We start from the raw sequence: 27,095 nt of genomic DNA, 5'->3' as shown, positions 1-27,095 counted from the left end.
TCACCCTGAACTCAACTGGAAGGTGCAGAGGAGCCAATTCTCCAGGAAGACAATCCTGTCACACCATGAATCATCTCCCTTCTTCTATCTGAGCCTGTGTAAAGGCCAACACCAACAGCATCCTGTACAGAGCCTACTGTATAATACTGAAATCCTGAACTCACACCAGGACCTCTGTGAGCTTTTCTGAACAGAAATCATCTGGGGGCTGCCAAAACTGAATTACATGCACCCCAAAAAGTAGGCAGCAGCATCAAGTGCAATGTACACTGTGCACTTTCCTTGTGAAGGCAGCACAGCCCATTGACTCAGGCCCCTGTACCAAAAGTTACCTACTCAAGCCTCTCCTCAGCTGACGACTGCAAGGCTTTGTTTGTGATGTGTGTGCACTTTTTCCTCACACAGTGTTTTATGTATTTTTTTTTCTTTGAGAAGCATTTAACTGTAACTCTCAGGTCTTTTTCCTTAACAAAAAAAAAAAGTTTTACAAGTAGTTGCTGATTTTCCTGGAGACGGAGAGAAAAACTCTTTTTCCTCTGTGTTTAGAAAACTCAGTGGGCTTATTTAAAAAAAAATCAAGTAAAAGAGGACAGATAATCCTTGCTCTAGGAGGCCTGTCAACCTCTCCAACAAGCTCTTTCCAAAAAGTTTAAGTGGGCTGTGCAAATACACAAACCACTCTCAGGGCAGCCCACGGAAAGCTTCTTCCAGAGCTCCTTCCCTGTTTGTAGCCTCTTCCTTTCCTTCCCTCCATCTCCCATACCAAGAGCTCCTGACTCTAAACCAACTCTCACCCCTCTGAAACAGTCAAGATTCAGCTCCAGGGGAGAGTCTGAGGAGCAGAAGTGTGAGGACATGTCCTCCTCAGGACACTTCACCAGCCACCACCATTTTTTTCATTAACTGCTAGCACAGCCCTCTCTAATTTTGTTTATTCAGAGCTATATTAAGCTGGAACATCTTTTCACATCAACCATCATCCTGACAAGGGAAACACCACCACAATGGATGTACCCTTCAGAGAAATGCAGGGGAAAAAAGGATGGAAGAGGATGGGTTATTTCACATGAATACAAAGAGGCCTGTTGCTAATGCCAAGTTTCTCTGGAAATTATGACAGAGCTCATGGTCCAGGGATGGCTAATTGCTAGGCACTGCAAGTTTTTTGAGGGCATCTTTGGCTAACGGCTGAAGACAGGGCACTCTACAAAAAGGACAATGAGCCTAAACTTAGTGCATTTATTTCAAGTGTCTAAAAACTGAAATGTTAAATCTGTGACAAATTATTCCTCTTAGCCTTAAAAAAGAACAGATGAGGGAAGGGACAATAAAGACAGAAAAAAAAAAAAGAAGGAAGTGCAACAAAATCCTTTCACACCAAGGGATGAAGTCTCAGGACAAAAGCAGTGAAAGCATTTTCTCATTCTCTAAAAGCCCAGTGAGTACTGAAATTGAAATGCTGAAGAGGGCCAGTGTGCTGAGCAGAACTGCTGTTCCCAACCAAAATTATCACCCAGCAAAGCCAGTTTTCACTGCCAGTGTCACAGATCATCCCTGCTCAAAACTGAGAAAAGCTGAGATCAGTGACACTCAAAGATGCACTGACAAGTTCAGCTCACGCACCGCAACACAAACCAAAGCCAGGGACACAAAAACCAGTCCAGCACAGGCACCAAGTGGAAGAGCTTATGAGAATGCAAAGTTACATGATGACATTCATACATTTTTAAGCAGCAAACGGGAAGATTGTTCAACATCAGTCACCCTGACAGAGACCCCAGGAGCCGGAAAGGCAAGCAACATGTGCTGGCCAAAATGAACATTACAGATGTGTTGGTTGACACTTACAGCACCAAAATAGGGAGCCTGATGGACAACTCCTGTGCCTTCCTCCTCCTTCACATAACCATCCACTACCACGGTAAAGGCACCTTTTTCTTTGCACTGTAACACAAAAATATGGGTTTACAGAGATATATATTTACATACATACAGCCAAACAGTTGTTCAGAAGCTGGCAGAGCTATGAGCCACAAAAAAGTGGAAAGAACTGCACCAAAAGTCAGTGACACAGTAAAACGTGACATCCCTAACACGACTTAATGACTGCCCAGACGCCTGTGTACTTCATTTAAAGACTGTCAAGTATGATTAAATCTCACACCTCTCCAGAAAGCCTCCAAGTCAATTACTGTTCAAGGCAAAGATCTTCACACAGTTCTGTGCTTAACAGACTGCAATCAATACACTCCTGAATGTGAGGACACAACCAAGAAGGGTACAGAAGTTTCCCTGCATTTTTGTAGGTCCTCTTTACCTCTGAATTTAAAAAAGTTTGCTTTTATAGTCACTCATTTTCCTTATTTCCTCCAGAAAACAAGAGTATGGTAAATACCAAGTAAAAAAAGAGGGAAAATCCAGAAAAATTTTGCTAAGAAAAGATATGACAGTTTTCAGTGTGTTCCGTATACAGAAAATGAAAAATAAAGCGTTGTTTACTATTCCTTAAAATAAAAATAGTAAAAAAAAATTACTGCAGCCACAACTGAACCAAATATGTTACAAAATATTAGGTCTGGCTTGTTCTGAAGGGAGATGTTTTGAGATAAGAGCTCCACTCTAAATAAAAAATTGTAAATACCCCATCTGCTCCTTACAAGTACAGCAGGCCTCACAAAATTCATCCATTTCAAACCTCAGATGCACAGTCCAATTTTCCAGATTCACCTGTGTTTGACTTTCCTGTGGAAATATCAGACCTTGCTCCCTGCAGAGGTTTTCCCACCTTTGCTGACTCCTGCACATTTTTCAGAACACACAGTGTCACAAATGACCAAATCCCTTTCAGGAGTTCTCAGCTGCCTGGCCAGCAGTGCTGTACCTCTCCTTTTTGAAAAATGTCATTGGTTTTTAATCAGATTAAAAAAATAGAAAAATTCTCTAAACACTCTCCTGTTGCTACATATTCTTTTATGATCTATCCAGAACTAATGTAGTCCTTAAAAGCTGCATCCAGATAAATCTAACTCATCAGTGGGTTTTTAGGAAAGGCTTTTAACTCTTCAGTGGGAACCAGGACATGTCTCTGATTTTATCCAAAGTCAGTCCCTTGTGAAAGCAAAACTTCTGGACGTAGCAAGTAGCCAACAATCATTAGATGAGAAATTGAGAGAATATTTGTTACTATATAATTGTTAATATAGGATTTTATGGTTTTAATATAACCTGTTATTAGAACCTAAGACATTTTTATAATACAAATAAGGAATACTCAGAATGGGTTTTATTTTTGTCTTTATACCCTGTATCAAATACCAAACTGGTTCACCTTACCTGAATAAAATATTCAAAGAGTGGTTTGTATTTCTTGCCTTTAAGAACAATACCAGGAAACCTGAGGAGAAAGATTTACAAGAAAATAAATTAACAACTTGAAAACTGCTCTTTTTTTCCCACTGGCTTCTTCACCTCCCTGACAGAATTTGATTTCAGACGATGAAAATAATTTTCTTAAGTTTACTTCCCACCTCTGTGGTAACTTGGACCTGGAGAAAAAAACAGTATCTTTTCATGTATCTCTTCTACCAGTCAACAACTTGTACCTGATGAACTTCAATCAAACAATCAATGAAAATCAATAAAGAAATTAAGCACTAACGACAAGCTCCTAATGGTGAAGCTGGGCAAGAATCTTCTGGATAAAACACAATATTCAATGTCAGCATATCCAAGAGAACTGAACAATGATCCAAAATATCAGAAGTTTTCTGTACAGGAGATTGTGACACAGGGCACTGCACCCTGTAAAGCTCAAATGCCTCATTCCTCATTCTAAAACTGGGCATCCAAACTCTGCACAGGCGTCTCAGGGAATGACCCTGCACACACAGGGCTGGCTGAGGAACCAGCTGAGCCAGACAAGAAAGGGGAGGCAGACAGTGAGCCTGCAGGTCTGCTCCCTCCACACTGCTGACAGCAGTGACAAAGGCAGCGATCAGGTTGGGATCTGCAACTCAGAACTCTCCTGAAAGTGCTTAAATCATCCAATTTCAGGGGGAAAATCCTAAAATCATAACTTAATCTAACACATGGGCTAGCTCTCTGACTGTGTTCCAGCTGTGGTCTCTCCCTACTCTGTCCTTGATCTACAACTTCCAAACAATGGTCAAACTATGAGAAATCACTTGACTCCTTCCAAGTGGGGACTCTTCAAAGCTGTTTCTCTGCACAGGAAGGACCTGGAGCAGCATTTACTGCCAAGTTCAAGAGCACAACTCCTCAGCACACACAGTATCCTCTAGGAATTGAGGAGAATTCTATTTTAAGCCTCAGCTCTGCAGATGGTTTATATATTTTTATATTACAAACAGCCTTAGGAATGTTGGAGGTGCTTAATCGGGATCAGATGAGAGAAAAGCATCCCAGTGCTCAGCCACACAGATGTGGGAATGCTCAGATACAGAATGTGAAGCACAAGAATTGGCTTAAAAAAAAAAAAAGTAGTTATATTCCTCTTTAACACAAGGCAGAGAAAGGCAAAGGTTATGAATCACATTCCCGATTTTCACTTTGGGATCTGAAATACTTTGTCTGTTGAAGTCCTGAACTCCAGGTTGAAAATTAATACAATGGTGCCTTCTTGTGACCTAAGTTAAAATAGAAAGACTCATTTAAAATCACTTCAGCAATCTTTCAGTCTCAGGAGATCAGAAATCTCTGGTTTGGATTCTTTAGAATCCAAGAAGAGACAACAAGGAAAAACAGTGGGAAGAAATGAAAGGCTTAATATGCCAAAGGATTGAAATCTAACACAAAGGGAGGGAAATGCTCAAACACATCATATCTACCACTGCTAAATAAAACAAGAAGTCACTGGAGGGCCAAAATTGGGGTGATACACCCAGACCAACCCATGAGTGCAAAACAGCCACTTCAAGGGACTTCAGACACTGAACATTTTCAATCAGACCATTCCCTGACCTCAGCCCCATGCCTAGTTACATTAAGTTGCATCAATTCCTCCCTCAAGGGCCTGATTGCTTGAGAATTTAAAAGTGAGCTGAAGGAAGAAAAAGGTTAAGTGCGGAAGTGGTGAAGTTCATTTCCATGAATTTACTCATAGATCTAAATCTTTCACAGATCTATTCAACTACCAGATACCTTTCAACTGTCTCTTTCAAGTGAGAAAACTAATTATATAACAGAAAAACTGGAGCATGACCAAAACTAGAAAAGAAATCAGCTTGAAAAGAGACCATAGCACTAATACAAAAAGAATTCAAACATACTGCTCTGCAAAGAGATTTACTAGCAGCCTTAAAAATAGGCAGAGGTTAAAAAAATAAGGAAAATTTAAAAAGTTATCAGAGATTGAGGGGGTGAGTGGTGGTGTTAGAAATACCATTAGTCAGGGACATAAACACAGCACTCGAAATGTGTGTGATTGTCTTGAATAGCAGTCTCTTCCCATTTCTGATGAAGACACTCAAAAAAAGGCCAAAATGTCCTGTGTGCTCCTGGATATAGAATGACTGCAGTCACTCTGAAGTTAAATTTGCATCAAAACAAGAATTTGGAAGCAAAAGACAACAGAACAACAAATATAATATATGGGCTAGCTTGCTTCTTTTTAAGCCTAAAGCAAATGTATTAAAAATATTTAAGATAATAAAATGGTTTTGATGGAAGGCTTAGTTTTTAGACACTCTGATGAGGTTTCAAAAAACCAAAAAGGAGCAGAATTATCTGTATTTCTCAAGAGAACTGAAGCACTGATGGACCTAAAAAACCACTGAGAAAGGTCTAACAACCTGATTCAACTTCAAGTGATTGAGAGAGTTTAGTAAGTGAAGTGCTAAAGAACAGACAATCTGAATTTGTCAAGAACAAACCACACAAAGCCAAATCTTTAGGGGGAGACTTACCAGCATAGACAACAAGCAAGCAGATCAAATTTGGGTCTTAATGTTAGTGAGAGTTTTGACACAGTCATTCCAAAATGAACAAGTACTTGAACTGGAGGATACAGCATCACTTCAAGAGAAAACTGTTGTTAATTCAGTATCAGACCAAAACAAAATCCCCAGTTCTGGCACTTTGGCTTCACTGATGACTCAGAGGGGAGGAAAAAACTCCAGACATCAGAAGTTCAGCCAAGCCTGAAGAATGAGAGCACTGAGCATCATCTTTAGAAACTCAACACCAGCTTGAACTGGTACAGACCAAGTGACAGATTAAGAGCATCCTCAAAGAGGGGGGAAAGGAGGGAAATCAATGCAGAAATATAAAATTATTCAACTGTCACAGTATGAGCCATCAGAACAGGAAACATCTTCAGCATTCCAGCTCTATGTTTCTCTAATGATGACATGCAACTGCTCAGCTGAAATAACCTCCATTTGTTCAATTTAAAGCTTTCAGCTGTTTGATAAAAAGACAAAAATAGAAAAAAAACGATGCCAGCAAAGAAGAGGTGTTATTCTCAAAAACATTTCTAGTCTTTATTTTGATTATTGTGGTTATCTGGGGTTTAAGAGGGTTTTCTGGTTTGTTTTTTTGAATAAAGTGAGCAAACAAGTATTTGTTGTGTTTGATCTCTTTAACAGGCTGCTAGTTTACAGAAAAGGTTTAAGAGAAGCCGAGACCCACATTTTGTCTAGAAGAGCTACAGAACTTAATACCTGCATCCCCTGCCTAGTCTGACTTCTTAAAATAATTCCAATTTTTCCACCCAATCAAGATGAATAAGCACCCTGCAGAAAGCGATGACTGCCACTAATTACAGAAGTACTATTTATTTGCTAAGAACAATGGGATTGTTTCGTCCAATTCCCTTTAAATCTTTATATGATGTGTAGAAGGTGGCATTTGGACTACACCTCCAGCATTTTCTCAGACTGTTACCTCAATGCAAACACACAGGAAAGGGGTGGACTATGGAACCTTTTTTCCCTCACCACAATACAAAGACCAAATGAAACTTTTTCCTATTTGTAGCTTCACATACAAGACCAATTTGTTCCAGCAAATTTCAATTCCTTTCACGGACTTTTGCAATATAAACACAGATGCGGGGAACTCCATCTTCTTAAGAACATTAACTTCTGGTCTAGAAAAACACCAAAAACTAGCAGGTATAATAATTTATGTACTTGCCTGTCAAGTATCTGATATTCACTGTCAGATTTGTACAATGCCACCAGCCTGGACTCCATCAAAATGTAAATCTTCCCTGTGGCTTTATCTAGAATATAAAATAAAACAGGAGTTCCCCAAATCTCAGTTTAATCCCCTCATTTGCACCATTAGGAAACCTTTCAATATATGCAAGATACTGTAACAATAAAACTGCCCAGAATAATCCTTTACTACTTTCCAGCTGCTTTTTCCCCAGACTAAGTTTAAACAGAAACCACAGGATAAAACCCAGGCCACTGATTTTCGGTGTTTTGTTGTTGCAGAGGCAGAAATATCTTGTTTATTATTGCTGAGTCAAATGAAAAATCATTTGAGAAGTTTCAATAAGTTGTAACTGAAACAGAGGGAAACAACTGGAAGATGGACAGTGACTATACAAAATCCATAGTCATTTGTAAGGTAATGATTGCAGTTTATGCAGCCTTCCTGAGATCCACTATTTCCTTCACATGCTTGGATTTATTTATAGAAGAAGTATATACCAACAAAGGAAGTTAACATCCAGGAAGTGATGCTATGAGTGAAATGTTATGAAGAAAGCTCACTTTCTACCCCAAACCACCCTGATTTCCTAGCTTCAATGACAAATTTCAGGCAGGTTGCTACCCTGCCAACTCATGGGCACTGTCCCACAGCAGTGACCCACAGACATCCAACTCAGCACCTCAGGCAAGTGAGGCTATTTCTGAAAATACCCAGTATTTCTTTTTTAAGTGACCAAATTTATGTTAAAACTTTTGAAAACCGAAACATACTTAGTTCTCTTCCAAGAAAGAAAACCCAAACACGTGGCATTCACTGCAAAGGCCTGCACAACTTCATGTTTAACACACAACAGAGTCATGAGGTTATGCTGAAACTGGAAATTCCTACTCACTATTTTACATTGTTTAAAAAAAGGGGGGGAAGGTGTTTGTAGATGAAGGTGAAATTAAAGACTACAAACACACACACACACACCTTTTTTATTATTATTTCAGTATTTTTTAAGGAATAGGTCTCTCAGTTGAGGTTAAATAACAAGAGCAGAGCAGCTGGAAATCATCAGCCACAAAGTGGATCCCATCCTTCAAACTACCACCGGTTCAATCCCAGAAAAGTTCTGTAAATTTAACATAAACCAGCCTAAAACACAAAACCTAAGTACATATTCACAGGCACTGAAGGAAGAGGTGGTCAACACTTGCCTCTCAGTTTTACATACTGCAGTTCAGGGTTAACACAAAGGGCCAGATTGCTGGGCAAGGTCCAAGGAGTCGTGGTCCAGGCAACAAGAGAAACACTTGGATCTTCCTCCAGTGGGAAGCTCACGGTCACTGAAGGATCCTGAACATCCTGCAAAACAATATAACATGCCATGTTCATCTGTAATGTAAAAGGTGAAGTGGCATTAAAGTCAGAATAGAGCACCGGTCACTGAGCTCCTCATTACACCAGCGCAGTCTGTCAGTCCACCAAGGCCACAGGGCTAAAATCTCCCATGAGCAGGGAGATTTGGGGGATTTGCTGCCAAAACACCAAAGACAGACAAGTGCAGTTCCTTCAGGTACCTCTTATAACCCCATTTTTGAAGTTTACAACCAATCTCAAGGGTAGGGAAAATCAGCAGTTTTAGATACTGCTAAACAAAGCCCTTCCCACATTTTCTTCTGCAGCCAGGGATTAGGAAGAACAGCCATCACATAAAATGATTTATCTATAATTAAGCTATTGTTAACAAGGGGGGGGAAGTTTGGGGTACGTAAAAACAAGAGTATGTCAATATTTAAGACTAAAAACCTCAGGGAAGGAGACCTTTGTCAGCTGCTCTACAAAACTTCACCTTCAAACGAACCCAAAAAAATCCCCTGAAAACAAGTTTTTCTTTCAGCCAAGTACAACCCTATTCAGTCACTTCACATTTCACATATGATGAAAAGCTGCTTGTAAAAGCAAGTCTAATGTGAAATTTTCACTACAACATTCTAAATGCCAGCTCAGAGGGGGCAGTGCACACCAACCCTAAGCCCAGAATAGGTCCCATGGCCTCAGCACGTCTCGTGTGCGGCACTCTGGTTTCCATCCAGCATCATGGAACAGTTGATGGCATCATGGGACAGACAGCTATTTATGTCTGAGCTGAGGGCTGCTCCAGAGGGATTTTGCTGTGAACATCTGGTGCAGTCAACAGTAAAACATAAATATTACATAACACATGGCCTGTGCTCAATACCAGGCAGAAACTGAGCTCTCTGTTCTGTCTCTACCGAGTGCAAGGCAGCACTGCAGGCTACTCACTTTGCTCTCCGAAGCACTGAGCTCACCAAGTAGATAAAAACAACTGGAAAAGCATAAAAATACCATCCAGGCTGACAGGTGTCATGGCATTGTGTGGTGTTTTAGCTGTTAAAATCTCATCTGAAGACACTGCTTCTTCAGTTTAATGCAGTAACAGCTGCTGGCATTGTTAACTCAGGTGTGCGCTGGACACCCAGCTCTGGTTCTGAAGGTGCTTCCTGTGTCCTGTTGCTCCTGGTGTGTGTCCCAATTCTCAGAGGATCAATCAGCAGCCAAAGGCTGTTTTCCAGTGTGAGAAAGGCAACAGCTGCCTCACACCCAGAAATGACTGTGCTCACCAAGAATAAATCCTGTCAGCTCACAGATCCACAACTTCCAAAAGCCATTTCTAGCAGATGATAATAATAATTTTTGCATGGAGTGGCAGGGCAGCATCCCACCCAAACATACCTCTGGTTCTAGAGTAAGAAACTCCTTCTAAATACTTCATGAAGAGTCAAGAAAAGAGCTTTGGCTTTATGGAAAAAGAGAATACAGATATACATACACACAAACCCTCCAAAATAGTCTTTGTTCTAAAGAAAGCTCACTTATCTGAGCCTGTGTGAAATGTCAGTCAATGAGGACAAGGAAAGTAATTATTTCAGTTGTTAGACTGTCACAAATATCAAGATTTCTTTGCAAATCTCTCTTTCATAAATCACAAACCATTTTTTTCTTCAGTATAAATACCCTCCATTACCGAAAGCTCTGGTATATCTCTGGTATCTGTGGGCTGCCTTGTAATCCAAGTCTATTTAAACATTTGTTTTAAAAACAGTTTCTGGCCAGAAAACTAGCCTTTTTTAGGCAAGTTGTAGAGACCAGATGTACAATCTGTGCTAGCTCTCTGCTCTACCAGTGCAAGTGAAAGATTTACATTATAAGGATATGGAGGCCCGGGTCAGGTTTGGAAAGGATACAAAACCTCCATCTACAAACAAACATGGAATTTGGAAAACTGGGAGGGACACAAGTGCTGCTTTCACATACATGAACATGAGCTTGTTTCAAGTGAGAAGCTGCACTTGCTTTATTTTGTCACTCATTTTTAAAGGAATATTTTAAAAACCACAGTAAACCCTGCATTATATTAGGTAAAATATTTTCTAGTGTTTCCCAATCTGAATTAACGACTCTTAGAAGAACGAGTATCTTACAGCTACAGAGTCTTTGACGTTCTTATGAATCCCCTCACAGAAGATTCAAACCCTGACAATGACCCTCTTCTTTTCAGATGTGCACAGACAGGGACAACTGCAGCTCTCCTCTGAAAACACAACATAAAAATCACCACTGCAATAAAACAGGGGAGCCCTGAGAAGGAGGAATTTACCACAATAAAACAGAGAATGTACTTTAAACATCTGTAAGCAGTAACCAAGGAAGAAGTCTAAGATCAAGTGATCCAAACAAATACAGCAAAATATGATCAAAATTAACCCATTTACCTAGATTTTTACTACTGATTTGGAATGTCATTACATGTTTAGGTACCACCAAGCAAAAACTACTAAAGCTTTTCAAATCCAAACAGAGGAAAATAGAGAAGTTTGATTGCAACTTACCTTGTAGTTCTGATGGGACTCAAAGTTGGACAGGGGGGTGTTGCATGCAGTAGAAAAAGGCATGACCTTGACCCCTCTATACACCAGTCCTTTGTCATAGAGCTGCTTGAAAACCCACCTGGAAGTACACAAGAAACAAGGAATAACTTGCTGTTTCACATTGAGTATATAAACTGCAAAACGGGGTTTCTGCTCTAGCTGGAGTTTCTTTCCGAATTACACATTTTGTTTAAAAATCCACCACAAACTAAAGACAATATATCCAAGTCAAAAGGCAAAGGGATAATTGACTGCAGTTGCATTTCTAGCAGATTTTTGGCTTTAGCTGGTTCTAGCAGCTTGGTATTCCATGCACTAGCTGCATAGCACAGAGACTAATCAGCAATATGGATTTGTGTTCCATCTAAATATCTTCTCAGATTTCCTAACTACGAAGATCACCTGAAATTTGAACAATTAACAAGGCTGAAATCAGCCATCATTCAGAGAAAAGCTGTATAGTGACATGGCTGTTCACTTCTCACATGATCTTAAGTTACTGCTGTAGCAACCAGTGCTACAGCAGAGACAGATACAGGTGAGAGCCACCTGCAACTCACCCCAAGTAAATCCTAGATAATCTGAGAGCATTTTCCACAGGAGAGCACAGTTAACCATGAAAAATAATGAACTCAGTTTTATGGGGCCACAATTTAATGTTCTCCGTTGAACTGAGATCCTCTCCAAGATCACAGTCTCACACCAAGGTGTAACTCTGCTTAGGAAAGCATCAATACAGCCTGCAGCATAGCTGCATCCTTGTGTTTTCTGGAAATAATCAAGACAGCATTTCATAATACAAGTGACAAATGGAGTCTGTGCCCAAGATGAATGGAAGCTGGAAGAGAAACACTTCACACAACAACTCAAGGTGTCCACGTGATGGACAAACTCTGAACATTCCAGGGTTTCCTCAAGGATCATCAACATTTCTCAGTGTCTTGCTGACTTGCACACTGAATGGCACAGCCTGCAGGCTGTAAGCCAGGAGAGGGCGAGCCTGAAATAATCCTGCCAACTTCAAGTCACTCATCAGAACTGCTGCAGAGCCTCGTCATTTCGAATTTCACAGTAAAACCGTTCAACTCTGCTGACTTTAAAAGCTCCTTTATTCAAACTGTGTTTTCAAACCATCCTGATCCCTTTTCTGGGTCCCTCTGCAGATAAATAGCTCATTGCTAAGCAACCAACCCAATCCTGGCAAGCAGCACTTTTTTCTGCAGGCTGGCATTTTGTGCTTGAGAATCTGGACTTGTATTTCAGTCAGTGTCTTGTCTTCTGTGCTTGAAATTATCATCTTCAACAAAACACACAAATAGATTATGGCACTGATTTTACCTGTGGTCCAAAAGAAGAATATCAAAAGACACGCCCTGGCTTGCTGACATGGAAGTCCTGTGGTGCCTTAATCAAAATAATTACACTGTAGATGAGGCAGCTGGAGAAAATACAGAATGTCACATAGAAAAGATGTGCACTCCACTCAGATTCATCCGTGGGCCTCTACTAAAAGTCCGAAACTCTCCTATGAGTGGTCACTAACATAGGAAAAATTATATAATCCAAAGTCTGAGATGGAAAAAGCTTTGGAGACCCTCAGCAGCAACAAGTTTTGCCACAAAGGAGTGAAACCCAGGAGTCTCTGAAAGCTGTGCTCTCCTACAAAGGTGCCTTACCTTACAGACAACCCCAAAGAAACCTTGTTCAACCAAGAAATGTCACCCACAGGCAAGAAGATGTGGCTGCCTGACCCTCAACCCAAATCTGAAACACAGCATTGAGTGGCTTTTTTACAGTGGAGATTTTATCATCTTAAGACATGCATAAATCTAGATCAGTCTTTTATAAAAATGATCCCTGAATATAGTTTCCGCAGCTTTCAGCATATAAATTTGAGCTGGCTAACTGCATAAGTTTTTGTGGGAGTTAAAATAACTTTAAATGTATGCTTACCCCCTCAGAGCATAATTAATGCAGCCTGTGACAAGTGACAGCATTCCTACTGAAGGTGTTCTATTTGCCTTTCATAAACAGCAGCTAAAACACCTATAGAAAAAAGGCTCCACTTTACTTTCTATAGAACACTGCCTACTACCAGCACACAAAAACTACTCAGAGAAACACCGAATATTTAATGCAGCTGTAAATGTAACTGTAAACTCTGCTCAAGAAGGTGAGCACTACACTGCCAAGCTCCCAATCCAGGCCAGCATCTCCCTCCTGTGGCAATCCCATCCCACTGCACACCCTGGGCTCTGGCTGTGCCCTGCACAGCAAGGATGGAGCACATCCCTGCCCTGAGCCCCTCACAGGACACAACCTGTCCCCCCACACACCCGCTCTAGTGGAATAAATAGAATTATAATCAAGTCAAGACTGCTGTTTGATGTCATACCCCTCATTACCACTACAGAAGCTCCTCTGTTGTCTTAAAAAGCGCCTAAAATGGTTTCCTTAACAAAACAAAAAAAACAAAAAAAAAAAAAAAAAAAAAAAAAAAAAGAAAAGCTGGCGTGTGACGACCAGAGCTGCAGAGATGACTCCCAAATAGCTCCCTGCAGCAGTGCCCACCTGAAACACAGCACCTCCCAAAGATGGGACGGTTCTAACAGTAAGTCACCTACAGGTGAAGACCATGTTTTGATTAAAGTCATCACAATATTTTAGACAACAACTTCACAAAACATGGTTTGGTTTAATCCTTAGGTTTGAAAAATGTTGACATTTTGCAAGAAAGAGGCCCCAGGTCTGTAAGCCAAAATTGAAAATGCAGTGCTTTCTGAAATAAAGAATAATCTAAGGAAACTACAGAGCTCCTTTCTAGTGACAAACAAAACATTTATTTACAAAAGTGAGAAATTAAATCCTGTTCTTCTAATTCTGCGACATTTCTCCTCAAACATAAATAAGTTTAGTTGTATCCTGTTGGCTGTGGGAGCAGCACTCAGACCTTTACTGAAGAAAAATGCATTTCGGGAAATGGTAAAATTCAAGATGCGTATTTCAGCTTCCCGTTAAGAGAGAATATGATCCCTAAAGGTGCAAGGAATGTTTAACTCCCAAAGTGGTAAGAGTTTGTTGTTCCTAAAGTGCCATGAAGTTCAAGCCCAGTCAATAACCAAGCCTTGCTCTCCCCAGAACTCCCTGCAACATTTGTTCATCTAAGTCACAAACACAGCACACAAACACCAAACTCCTGCAAAGGGAGCTTTTGCTTCCAAAAGATACTGAATCAGTGAATGCAGCACTCAAAACACCCCCAGCATCCCACACAGAATCCAGCATCTTTGCCTACGCAAAAGCTGCACTTGTCAAACACATCCAGTTCACATCTAAGAGAAGGATTTGATCCAGGAGCTTCCCAAGTTCTTAATGCCACTCCTTGGAGAGATCAAGGGGCTCTGATTATACTGATCAATATCTAAGGGTTTTCTAAGGGTTTGAGAACTCCAGCCTTCCCAGAGAACTAACTCATAACCAAGAGTGAGATTTATTTTCAAAGGCATATATTAAGTGCTTTCCCCTCTTTTTTTTTTTCTCTTTTAAAGAAAAAACAGCAGGAACTGTAAACAGTTCTGTGGACATTAGGACAGCAGGATCTAGAGGTCTAGGATTTCAACTTACCCATGGTACTTTAGGTAAATGGACAAAATTATTGCTGCGTTACATAACATCAGTTCGTATCAAGATAAAAGGACAATTTTATAGCCTCGGCAGACCTACCAAACAAATCTAGGCACAAACACCACACTATGCAAGAAGTCCTGTCCTTTAAAAGTCCAGCAAACACTGCCACCTAAGAGCACCACAGGAAGCAGAGCTTCTGTGAAAAAGGTTTTCCTACAACTCATGGACAACACTTGAAAAACAAGAGGAAATCAAAATGAAAGCAACAATCAAAAACAGATGCTTAGGAACATAAAAAACCCGGAAAAAAAGGTACTCAAAAAACACTGGATGTGAATCCAAAAAGCATACACCTAAGTGGAACATGAATTCCAGTAACAAACATGACCTATCTTTAGAACAGCATCTTGGAAAGACAGCTTCTTAAGGAAGTCAGAAAAGTATTTCTTTGTTCCAGGGCCTAGGAGTTCTTGAATACAGAAGTTGTCAAATTCTGTGTTCGACTACCACTGAAAGCTTTAAAATCTTGGCACACAGAGATCATCCTGCTCCAGGTCTACCCTCTAAGCTGTAACCTTTGTGGTTCTTGAGAGATTCTAGATCAAATCAGAAACGTAAAATACCTCTATACCAGAAAATTTGAGGAGATACAACAAGGACTGGAATGGTGACGAGGTAACAACAAGGGGACTAGAGAACTTAATGCACAAAAAAATACAAGAATGAGAGGAAAAAATACAGGTAGCTCACAGAAAAATGGACAAACCACATTTCTTATCACCAGTATCTCCCTAGAGAATCATTAGTCATGGAATACACAGGACGCAAGAGGGATTGCTATTAGGAGAAATCTATTTCTGGAAATCTCTTAGGAGAACTTCTGTTCTGAGATCATTCTGGTTCAGTGCCCAGTGCTGGGCCCGTCTCGGGTGTGAGCCCAGCTGTCCCTGGCACCTCCTCCCAGAGCTCAGGGCTGTCTGCAGCAGGCTCAGCCCGCAGTTGCTCATTCGGGCACTAGATGGTGACAGCAATCTGCTCAAGCCACCCCTCCGAGGAGCAGGAGGACAGGCAAGCCCTGGTGGCCTCACCTGGGGACAGCAGAGCCATCATCCTGTCATCCTGACCCCAGCAAGAGCTGGCCCCAGGAGCAAACTCCCACCCAGCCCACACCTATGCAACGACCCAGCAAGTGAAGACAGACAATTTATAGTTAATCCAACTCCCGAAGGTTTCTTTCAGGCCGCCTCAGAAGTTTAAGCTCCCATCAAACTCCTCTCCATTTCACTGGAAGTGTCTTGTGACTGTACAAAACAAGCAAGAACATATTTCATGTTTGTGCCATGCCAGCTCAAAACCATGACTCTGCACTGCCCCAGTGAAGGGCACTTTTTAACTGAGATCCCAGATGGCTGCAGGACAAACTGTACAGAATCAGCACTTCAATGTTCTATTTTATTTAATATGTGCAGAGTTGATTGGATCTTAACCAGCAAAACCAGTGCAGTATCACTCTTACTGACACCAACTTCCAATCATCCCCTGAAAATTCTGCCAGGATACCACAATTTTACCAAGGAATGTTTTGTTATAAGTTAAAACTTAGCAGGCTGAAAATTCAGTTTAGTCAGTCATCATATGACACAGCATCCAGTAGTCATTCCCAACAAAACAATTACAAATATATAAAACAAATGTTCTCTAGCATTCTGAGCTTATTAATAATGTTTTGTAGAGATACTGCACAACTGATATATTTGGTGTCTGAGTCTTCAGTACTTCCCATCTAAATAATCTGGATCGTATCAGCCACCAGTGAAAATATTTATCACAAGTATTAGATTATCTTACTGAACTCAACAGAAACAAGGAAGAAAACACCAAATGTCACAAAAAAATTCCAGTTGAGGCCACTCCAGAGCTGCTGGAAGACCAGAAAAAAATAACCTAAACAGACTGGTTTAGCTGATTATATGACTAAAGACAAACTCCTTACCATATTTTAACCACAAAACCTAGAGCTGCCATGCCCACTAGCATTTTCATACCCAGGGTTTTTTTTTTCTGGGCCAAAAATCAGCATTGTAGCCCCACAGACAGAACAACAACAAGGTAAAACCACTGGACAGGCCAATATGGTTTCCAGGGCAGTCAATGCAGAAATTAAGTTGCAGTTTCTCTTTCGTACATAGCTGGACATTAAATTTTAAAATTTTTAAAGTAATTTCAAAAGGTGCTTGGAAGAAATGGAATCAATTGTGAAAGATGCTAGAACCTATAGCTCAAATTAACACTCCTGATGGATATGAAAAGTAACTTCAGTAACACTTTATGCGTCTGATGATTGCCTGGTTAACCATCCTATTAATTTAATTTTCAGGAAATTGTGAACTGCCAAAAGCATCGCTCTAACTGCAGTGACAGGGCTCTCTCTAAGCATTATCTCCTTCAGCCCTGAGACAGTCCTAAGAGACTTTCCAAAAAAAACCCAATTTTAAAAAACAGAAAATGTGTTTCATTACATGATTTAACAGAAACTTAACAGTATCGGGAAGTAGAGAAAGTTAAAATTAAGAGGCTGTTTGCCTACATACTTCCTGAAATCTCACTGAATGTTTAGATCAATATAATTTAGTTTGTATCAAAGGAAGCATTAGAGAAGTGATCTCTTTAACACAGGTGAAAAGACCAGAAACTGCCTTTTATAGAGGTGGTGACAGAAACAAACCACCAAAAAAGGGCTTGGGGTGCTGAGAGAAACCCTGCAGCTAGCTCAAGGCAGGTTTGGTTTCAAGGCTGCTAATTAAATAGGATTCGAGGTGCCACTAAGTATTTTTGTAATTTAGAAAATTAAGGTTTCCTTTCAGTTTTGGCTTTATAATTATGCAGGGTTTTTTCAGCTGAGTGAGTTAAACATCTGCTGTCTTCCCACCATCCTTCCAAAGCTCACTGAAACCTCACTGGCACTTCAGCCCTCTGCAGTGGCTTCAGGGACATCCAAAAGGTCTGTCAATCCATTGTCATAACTCTACAATTACTATACAATTAAACTAGCTATACAATTAAATCTGATTAGTAAATCTAATATTACCAAATATTCAATTAATACCCTATTATGCACACAATTTGCTTTACAATGGCTTTTTGTCAGCATATACTCTGCTAAACCTCTCTCTGCAATTCACCTTGTCATTCTATCACCCAAAGGACTCACAGTTGCCATTTCTTCAGTGTGTTAAACCAATCTGATTAACCTCTGAGGTTGTCTTGCCTTTTGAACTCCCAACAAGCACCCTGAATACACTGCCAAAACACCCAAACTTTACTGAGGTCTTCACCAGGAGTCCAAGACAGCTGTCAAACTGTGCTGCCAAGAAAAAGATAACAGCAGATTCACAGCCTCTAAATTCAGCCTTGAAGAAGAGGTTTGGAGCTAAATTCAGCTTGGACAGTTTGCTCATTTACAGCTGACAGTGTGAAAAACATCAAGAATGCAGAGATAGAATGTAATTTCCTAAACCAGCCAAGGAACATATTAATAGAACTTCATAACTGCTTTTAAGCTGACATGGAGCAGTAAGATTTCAGGTCTCACTAAAGGCAGTGTTGGGGCACTTTATTTTGCAAAGCCCTGCTATCCTGGGGAAGCAAAAATGGGACAATTAATTCTGTCACTTGGACACCGAAAGATTTCACATCGCTTTAATTACTCTGCCTGATGTTTTATCTGCATTTGGCATTTTCAGAACAGTTCTCATGATACACGGACCAACACGTTTGCAATGATAGACAGAAGCGTTTTTCACATTTCAAATCCATAAAGTAATGCAGGTTCACTTACCACACAGACTCCATGAACTCGGGGTAAAGAGTTTTGTAGTCATTTTCAAAGTCAATCCAGCGTCCTAATCTGGTAACACTGAACTGTTAACAAACACAGAGATTGAAAGGCATCTTAACAATGCATCATCACATTGCCAATATTTATTCTGTAAAATAAAAATCGACTGGGTTTTGAAGTGCAGCTTTTGTCTCATCTCAGTGAAATACATCTATAAAGTATTTTAGCCTGACAATAGCTCCAAACAGTGTATTCAAATAGGCAAGGAAGGAATGAAACCATGAGCACGGTTATTTAGAACCAAGGTCACACAACAGGCAAATGCGTTCAACACAGCAAAAATGGTAAATCAGTTGGATCATTCATCAAACAGAAATGGTGGATCACTCAAGGTTCAGCCAAGTTTCAATTCCCTGAAAATTGCTTTTCATTACAGTGCTCTCACTTCTATTTTTAAGACTACTTGTTGCAGAGACAGTGAAAATCCAGAAAACTTAGTCTATCGGCTTTCAGCTACATGAAAACATTATGTAACTTGAAGACAAAGAAATGCTGAAAGAAATTGATACATGACAAGTTATCAAACTATTCCAGGGCCAAGTGCTTTCTCTGACTTCCCACCGTCATGAGAGGGCTGCCAAAGCCACAGCAATGACAGGTGCCAGCCCTGTCTCAGGACAGATCATGGTCACAGCAGACACTACTGAGGAATGAGCCAGCTGTGGGATTCATTGGGACAAGTGAGACTTCACAGCCATCCAAACCCCAGCTCTGCAGACAGTCAAGCCAGGGACACCTGTCTTGAGGCTGCTACACACTGCCCACACTGACTGTCAAACCAGCAAACACAAAACACATTCATTCTCTCACCTCTTCATTTTCATACAACACCTGAGCTCCTGACATGGATCAGTTTCCATCCTGACCTTTAAGCCACTCTGACTAGCAAGATCCATAGCCTAGGACTGATCAGCACAAGGATCCACAAAGTTGGAGCATTTTGTTGGTCTCAGCATTGTAAGATCTCTCACAGCCAAGGAACCTTTTCCCTTTTTCTATGAGGCTCAAATATTTGCTAACCACTCCAGGCAGAAAAGAAATACTCTAACAGGAGGGTTTATTTAACAGGAATGTTGGTAAGTCCTCTCCTAGCACTATTCCAAAAGACTTGAATTTATTACAATTCAAAAGGTATTTAAACAAATTTCATTAATTTTATAATCTAAAATACACACATACACACACAAGTTTATGAACAAAACAAATTACAAAATCCATTCACCACCCAAAAGATCAAGTGTGCTTGGACTAACCAGCACTGCAAAAATAGCAGTTGCTGAAGCACAGCAAGTTAAAAGGTACAGAAAATGTACCACAAATGTTGCAAGTCTGGCTGGGATAGAGTTAATTTTCTTCTTCATAGCTGTTAAAGGACTGTGTTCTTTAGGATTTAGGATGGGAATAATGCTCAGTAGAGAAACTGGGGGGACTTGACCAGGAACTGTGAATCACTGGGCACAGACAGACTGGGCATCACTTGGTTTGCCTTGCTTTTATTCCTCCCCCTCTCTCTCCTCTTTTACTATTATTATTAGCATCATTAGAATGTTTTATTTTGTTTCAATTAAAGTGTTGTTATCTCCATTCATTAGCACTTGGCTGCCAGCTGGGGTTAAACCACCACAAGAAACCAGAATGAATCTTCCTATTTTTATTTCTAAAAGCAACAAAGAATTACCGATGATGGGTTTGAAATATAGCATTTCAAAGTGTAATTTGAAAAAACCAAATTGTCTGCTTTTTATCCAGCCACTCACTGAGGTTTAGGCCAGAGTTACTCTACCCAAGGCAGCTCTGGTTGCTTCAGACATTGGCCACAACTTCAAAATGTTCCCGAAGGGCAAGAGGCAAATGACACTCAAGTAAGAAACTGCTATTTCCATGAAAAGAAATACAGCAGGACTAGAAACATGCAGAGGAGTGTGATGAAGTAGAAGAACTTTTGCAGGAGGAAAAATTAAAATAATTAGGACTGTTCTGCCTAGGGAAAAAAAGAGATGGCTTTATTGGAAATCATTTTAGAGAACTACCACTCTTCAACCTTGCACACACCAATACTCTTTCTGTATTCCTGGGATGCAAAGCTGACATCAGTATTCCCTGTGAAGACTGAAGGTTTACCCACACCTCTTGTGACAAAACCAGATGTGAGAATTTCTGTCCTTCCAAGCTGCTGCCCTGCACTGTGGCAATGAAAAGACAGTGAGCACCGAGGTGCAGAAAAGCAGTGAGGTTGATTTTTTTTTTAATGGCTCCATTTGAAAACCAAAAATAGATCTTTCAATTTTCTATACAAGAGAAGACAAAAAGAAAGAGACAATGCTCAACATATCTATTATTTGTTCAGTATATCTCATCAGACACTCTGAGCTCCAGGTAACCTGTAAGTAACCTCTTGACAGCACAGCATTCTCTGTTCTGAGCCACAATGGTGCTCTTTTTATTCCCCTTTCATGATCACAGGAGCTTCAAGACATGAGATTTATGCACACAATCAGACGAAAGGATGAAGTTCACCCCACCTGAAACACTTCTGCACAAACACATTTAGAAATGCTCAGCAGAACACGGACTGAGCCTTCACTCACCTCCCACTCCTTGGCGTATCTCATCACAATCCCTCTGCACTCTTTGTTATAAGCTTCAATCCCCATCTTGGCCACATCCTCTGGCCCTTTAATGCCTAAAGTCTTGTCAATCTCATATTCCTGGGAGCACAGAAAACAACCAAACAAAACATCCTGTTATCAAAAGCTTTCAGGATTTCCCTGGATAGTTTATGTGTTCTATACATTACAATATGGCTCAGGGGGCTCCTTTAATCTTTTGAGATGTCATGAGAGCTGCACCTGAACTAGGGAGGGATTTCACAGGCTCATCCTGGCGTGACTGTTTCTTTAGTATCTTTAAAAAGATATACAAAAAAACAGTTTCTGAAAAATGTACCAAATAAATGCAGGTTCACAGCAATGAACAGAGTGCAAGTGACCAGTAGGAAGCTCCTGAACTCACTGCACACAAAATCCAGAGAAACACACTGGACAAGGAAATTCCATTTTTCTTATAGCAACAACATCAGGTGTAAGAGCAACAGAAACATGAGTGAAAAGCAGGGAACAACAGGGAAAGAGGAACCAACAGAAGTATCTGTGGGTAAAATCATGACACATACCACAGGTAAGCCATGGCAATCCCAGCCAAACCTTCTGTCAACATGAAAACCACTCTGATGAGCAAATCTGGTCACAATGTCTTTGATGGTTCCAGCAAGAATGTGGCCATAGTGGGGGAGCCCCGTGGCAAATGGGGGACCATCGTAGAAGTTAAACCTACAACATAAAAGATTCCTCATTAAAGCAAAGACAGGGTGACTCTGTGCTTATAGTACTTGTGTTTCCTGAGGAAAAGATCCATCCCTTCCTCTTCCATGATCTGTTAGCACAGGCAGGGGGACTGGGAGTAACATTCAAACTTGTTCAGCTTCTACCAGGATTCCTGTGGAACACCCCAGCACAGTGCTCCACAACAGAAAAGAGTTCTTTGCTTTCCCCATTTCTCTTATAAACCCACCAGGCAGGAAAATACAGGTCTATTACAACCTTTTGAACACTTCTGATTCTTCACCAAGTGAAATATAAAGGAACAGCAGCATGAGCCAGGCCTGCTGTTGGAAAAGGGAGCAGCTGCTGTTTACAGAACCAAGGAAAAACCAAGAGTAATTACAGCCGAGCCAACCCTGCACTGCCACACACATTTGCTAAAGCCTTTAACATATTCTTACCTAGGTCTGTTCTTTGATTGCTTCAGGCATTCCTTGAAACAATTAAGATTCTTCCAGAGTGTCAGTATCTTCTCTTCCTCATTTGGAAAATTTATGTTTTCTGGAACTTGTTGAACCATTCTTTCCCAACAAGGATCAAGAAGAGAAAAATACATATTGAACAAAAGTGAGAAAAAGTAACTCCACAAACATACCTTATATCTTTCAAATCCATATCACCAAACCAAAGCTCAGTTTCCCCTGATTTATTGCAGCACTCCATTCCAAAACAAGCCTAATTTTTACTGACTGGAACCAAAGTTTTGGAACAGGAAAAGGATTCTACATTCATTCAACTAAGATTGTTCCCTTTTTTATCTTTTTTTTTTTTGTTTGTTTCCCAGAGAAAACAGTCAAAGGGTAAATTATTTTTTGGTTACAGGTTTGGGTTTTTTCCTTTGGGAAAAGCTTCCAAGTTCAAACTGACCCTTCAGCACCAGTTTGTATCACAGAGTTTCACTTTAAATTCCTGAAGGGGCTCCTTTTCACTGCACATTTATTCACACTGTTTACATGTTTAAAAGAGCATTTTCCATCAGGGTGTGCCAGCAATCTTATATGCCCCTAAAAGCAACCAGACTGCAGAGAGCACAATGAAAACCACTGCAGACGTGAACATGAGTTTTAAAAGTACAGTAAAGCTAAGGCCCACTTCCATGCTGTAGAAGCAACACAGGGAAGAATAATTCTCAACATAATTAGGAACACACAACAGTTGCCTGGTTCCAGACCTGTGATGAGATAGAAAGATTTCAATAAAATGCCACAGCAAGAATTAAACAAAGCTCTGGGGAATAAGGGTGTGTTAAGACAGCAGCTCCCTAACAGGAGAAAATTGGTTATGAAGGTTGCAGTAGATGATCCTACAGAATAAAAGGGTTCTTCCATCTCTCACTTTAGTGCTGCTGCTCCAGAGCACACTTACAACAGAAGTAGCTACTACAGCCTTCAGCTTCAATCACCATGAGAGAATTACAACTAATAGCATAAAGCCTGAGTCTTGTGCCTTACTCAGGTTTGTAAGTACTAACCCTACAGGAGCAACAAAGGCAAATGAATGAAGACAATTCTTCCAGTTACAGCTGAAGCTCCAAAATATTCCAAAATGAAACACAGAAGACCACAAAAATTGCCAGCTAAAGGCTTGAACCCCCATGAAAAACTGTGCTACACCCCAATTCCACCACTTTTGTATTCATGACAAATCATTCTCTCCACTAATAAACCCAAATTATCCTGATCACATTATTATAACTGAGAATCCCACAGCCTGATGCACAGGCAACACAGCATCTGGAGGGGAGATCAGAGGCTGACAAGGAACACATGGACACAGCCTGGATGTATTTTAGAAAGGTAATAACCAACCTGACCACAACGAGTTACTCTACACACAACTTGTAGAAGAGTTTTCACCATTCTGCCTAGAAGCACTGATTAGGCCATGTGGCTTCTCAGTGATTTGATCATAGAGACAAAGGGAATGATAAAATAATTCAGCCTTAAAGCTTTTATGTCCCACAAGACGACCTGAGGTTTAGGGATCCGCACGTTCTACTCAGGTCTCCCAAATGAGAGCTGAGTGCAGAGGGTCTGCAGACTGGCCAGCAGTGTGTGAGTGCACAGAGCTGGGCTTTGGGGTGTGCCTGTGACCGGGCTGTGGAGGCCGCTCACGGATTCACGGACTCCCTGCGTCAATCACAGAGTCACTGTGGGCCCATCCTCCAGCTGAAACACTGCACGGGCACAGCAGAGTCCAGCAACCACAGGGCACCAATCCAGCCACACCCAGCAACATCGCAGCTTTACTGCACCAGCAGCAGGTTCTTGGGAATCAACATGCAACCATCACTACCCGTTATTTTTTTCCAAGTTACAAACCAGAATTTTAACCAGACTGACAACAGGCAAAAGCACATTGAAAATCTCACCATGGCTCAAGCTCTGCTGAGGGAAAAAACCAACACCTTACAATAATTTTAGAGACAGAGGTATGAATATCTCTACAGCACAGAAAAAAGCTCATTATAAGCAGTCTAGGTATTTTAAATCACAAAATAATCAAGGATAACTTCATTACTTTGAGCAAAAACACTACAAACCATATTACAGAAATTATACAAACATATCTAATAAAACCCCACTTTCAGACAACACTTCACATTTACAGTGATCAGTAAACACAAGGAGAGCTCTCTATTAATTTTCTGCTGACAAGAAGCATTAGAGTTAACACAATGCACGATTAAGCTACTTTTTTTTCAGTACACTCACTTTTCTAGAGGATAACGACATTCACTAGCAAAGGTGTCACAGTTTGGAGACTCTACTGCAGCAGTCTGAGACTTAAGCTAGGCTTCTTATCTACAAGAAAAAATGCATTAAAACCATAAATAGTTTAATTTCACAAGTTCATATGTGCTTTTTCAAATATTAATTTTTTTAATCAATAAAAAGTCAACTAAAACACCACTATGAATGAAGTGAACCCATATTTAAGAAATACTGTTGTACTTTCCATACATCAGATACATGCTTAAAACCAAGTGGATTTCAAGATATTTTGCTGACTGAGAAAATCTAAGTGTAAAGACACAGGATGTACTAAAGGTTCAAAAGGTTTCTGCTTTCCAGACTGATTATGATCAGTCTCTTACTCTTGTTCCAGTCACCCTCTCCCACCAACTACTCTGTAAAATAGCCCAAAGCTCCCTCCACAGACAAGGAGCCTCCTTTCTCCACCTACAGTTGCCTTCTCCAAAGTTAAACAATGCTCTGCTTTCCATACACACCTGGCACCCCATTTCTGCCTTTTTAGGTACTGTTCTGGAGTAACATCAGTCTAAACTGTTCACCTGATAATCAAAATTCTCCATTTCTAGAAGGGATGGAAACAACCAAGATTAAAACAAAAGGATGGATGGATGGGAACAGAATGCTGAACTGCAGAACAAGCTTCTGAAGACCTTGTGCTAGTATCTTATACAGGGAATAAAACTGCAACATTAGCCCAGCTGTCCCCATGCAAGGTTTTCCTTTAATACTGAAAAGCCAATTAAAACACTGCTAAAGCAACACGCATGCTCATCTTTAGACACAAAAACTTCATGCTACTGCAAGAGTCTAGTTTTACACTGTATCTTGTGATGGCTTAAGAAATTTTTCTCGTCATCATATTACCTTGATTAAAACTAACATTTCACTGTGAAAAAAAAAAGAGATCTAGGTTATCTGGAAACAACTCTGAACTATGTCTTTTTAATAAAAACTCAGAAACCAGGGTCAGTTGAGTTACTGAACACTGCTTTTATGTGACAACTAAACTCTATTACCTGACAGCTGCTTTCTACGCATGTTACCTCCAAACCGAATTAAAACGCTTTCTGGAGTTTCCAAAAGGCTCCCAGGGTGTGGAAGCACGAGTTTGCTGGAGGTATCAAAGACATCGCAGCTGCAGCAATAAAAGGGGCGCATTCACCAAACCCACCCCTTATTAAAAAGCTGCTGAGGGGAATGCTTAAGACACACTACGCATTGTAAAGGATCTTAAGATCTCTGTACAAATAATTAATGAAATCAAGACTTGCTAAGTAAGTATGAAGCCCTGAATCTTGCTAACCTTTATTAAGTATCTGCTATAGTAACGCCTAAATTGCCGAACAAGCAAAGAAGATGTGCAGCCCCCAGGGAGTAAAACACACAGATGAACGTGACGTTGTACCCACAAAACACGAACTGATAACGCCAAACGCCGCAGGGAAGCTGCCAGCCCGGCCGGACACCGCTACCGTGGTGACAGCACAGGCACCTGCCGGGCCACGAGCCGCCGCTTTCCTAGGACACCCTAAGGGTACCGCCCAGCACGGGCTCCCCCGCCAAGCGCCCCGACACCCTGGCGTCTCGAAGCCGCCCGCTCCCCGCATGAGCGCAGCCCGGCCGGCGGGACCGTGAGGGGCCGAGGGTGCGGACCGGAGCGGCTCCCCCGACACTCACCTCCGTCCCGCCATGATGCAATCGCGCCCGGCGCAGCATGGCCGGAAACACCGCCGGCGCCACGACCAATCAGCGCGCGGCTCTCTGCGGCCGCACTAAGGAACTTTGTAAGGCGGTCGCCCATTGGGCAGGAGCACACCCGGGGCGGCGCGTCACGGTCGCGCGAGGCAGCTCGGGAAACTCCCCGCGTGCCCGCGCCGGGGGCGGGGCTTGGGGAGAGCCCGTGAGGGGCCGGGGCGGGGCCAGGAGCTCCCCTCACGGCCACGGGGAACAGTCCTGAGGGCACGGGGGAGAAACGAGCCCCACCCGTGGGCCGGGGAGCGCCTTCAGCCGCAGGCCCCGAGCCCAAACCCGAGCAGGAGCTGTGCTGGGGGTCATGGATAACCCCACCCGGCTCTAACCCAGCGAGACCAAGACACTGAGCTTCTCCTAGTAACTGGATACTAAGGGCCTCTGCCAAACTTACCGGGAACTCGACCTTACCTCCATGAAAGGGACTCTCTTAAATCTCTCAAGATGCCAGTTTTTAAGGCTGTAGCTACAACAGAAGTCTCTCCTCTGCTGCTAAAAAAACCCCCCCAAAAAACAAAAACACACACACACACACACACAAAAAAAAAAAAAAAAAAAAAAAAAA

General features: G+C 41.2%; 1 protein-coding gene and 1 non-coding gene across 2 annotated transcripts in view; both read right to left on the bottom strand.

Moving 5' to 3' along the window:
- Window positions 1–26,496, bottom strand: part of IARS1 (isoleucyl-tRNA synthetase 1) — a 92,179-nt gene extending 65,683 nt beyond the window's left edge. Inside the window, exons 1-11 of the mRNA XM_066326914.1 lie at window positions 26,459–26,496; window positions 24,740–24,829; window positions 22,427–22,546; window positions 21,818–21,974; window positions 21,234–21,353; window positions 18,586–18,668; window positions 11,082–11,199; window positions 8,385–8,532; window positions 7,156–7,243; window positions 3,334–3,394; window positions 1,849–1,944 (exon numbers count right to left, since the gene is read on the bottom strand). Coding sequence (XP_066183011.1) covers window positions 1,849–1,944; window positions 3,334–3,394; window positions 7,156–7,243; window positions 8,385–8,532; window positions 11,082–11,199; window positions 18,586–18,668; window positions 21,234–21,353; window positions 21,818–21,974; window positions 22,427–22,545 — 990 coding nt within the window. The 5' untranslated portion in view covers window position 22,546; window positions 24,740–24,829; window positions 26,459–26,496. The remainder of the gene's footprint in view (window positions 1–1,848; window positions 1,945–3,333; window positions 3,395–7,155; window positions 7,244–8,384; window positions 8,533–11,081; window positions 11,200–18,585; window positions 18,669–21,233; window positions 21,354–21,817; window positions 21,975–22,426; window positions 22,547–24,739; window positions 24,830–26,458) is intronic.
- LOC136366289 (small nucleolar RNA SNORA84) lies at window positions 24,104–24,237 on the bottom strand. Its single transcript, XR_010744502.1, has one exon. It is a non-coding gene; the product is annotated as a small nucleolar RNA SNORA84 (small nucleolar RNA).
- Window positions 26,497–27,095: the final 599 nt, after the last annotated feature.

The sequence above is a fragment of the Sylvia atricapilla genome, chromosome 11, assembly GCF_009819655.1.
Source record: "Sylvia atricapilla isolate bSylAtr1 chromosome 11, bSylAtr1.pri, whole genome shotgun sequence".
In the NCBI taxonomy this organism is placed as follows: domain Eukaryota; kingdom Metazoa; phylum Chordata; class Aves; order Passeriformes; family Sylviidae; genus Sylvia; species Sylvia atricapilla.
This window is presented reverse-complemented; position numbering and strand designations above follow the sequence as displayed.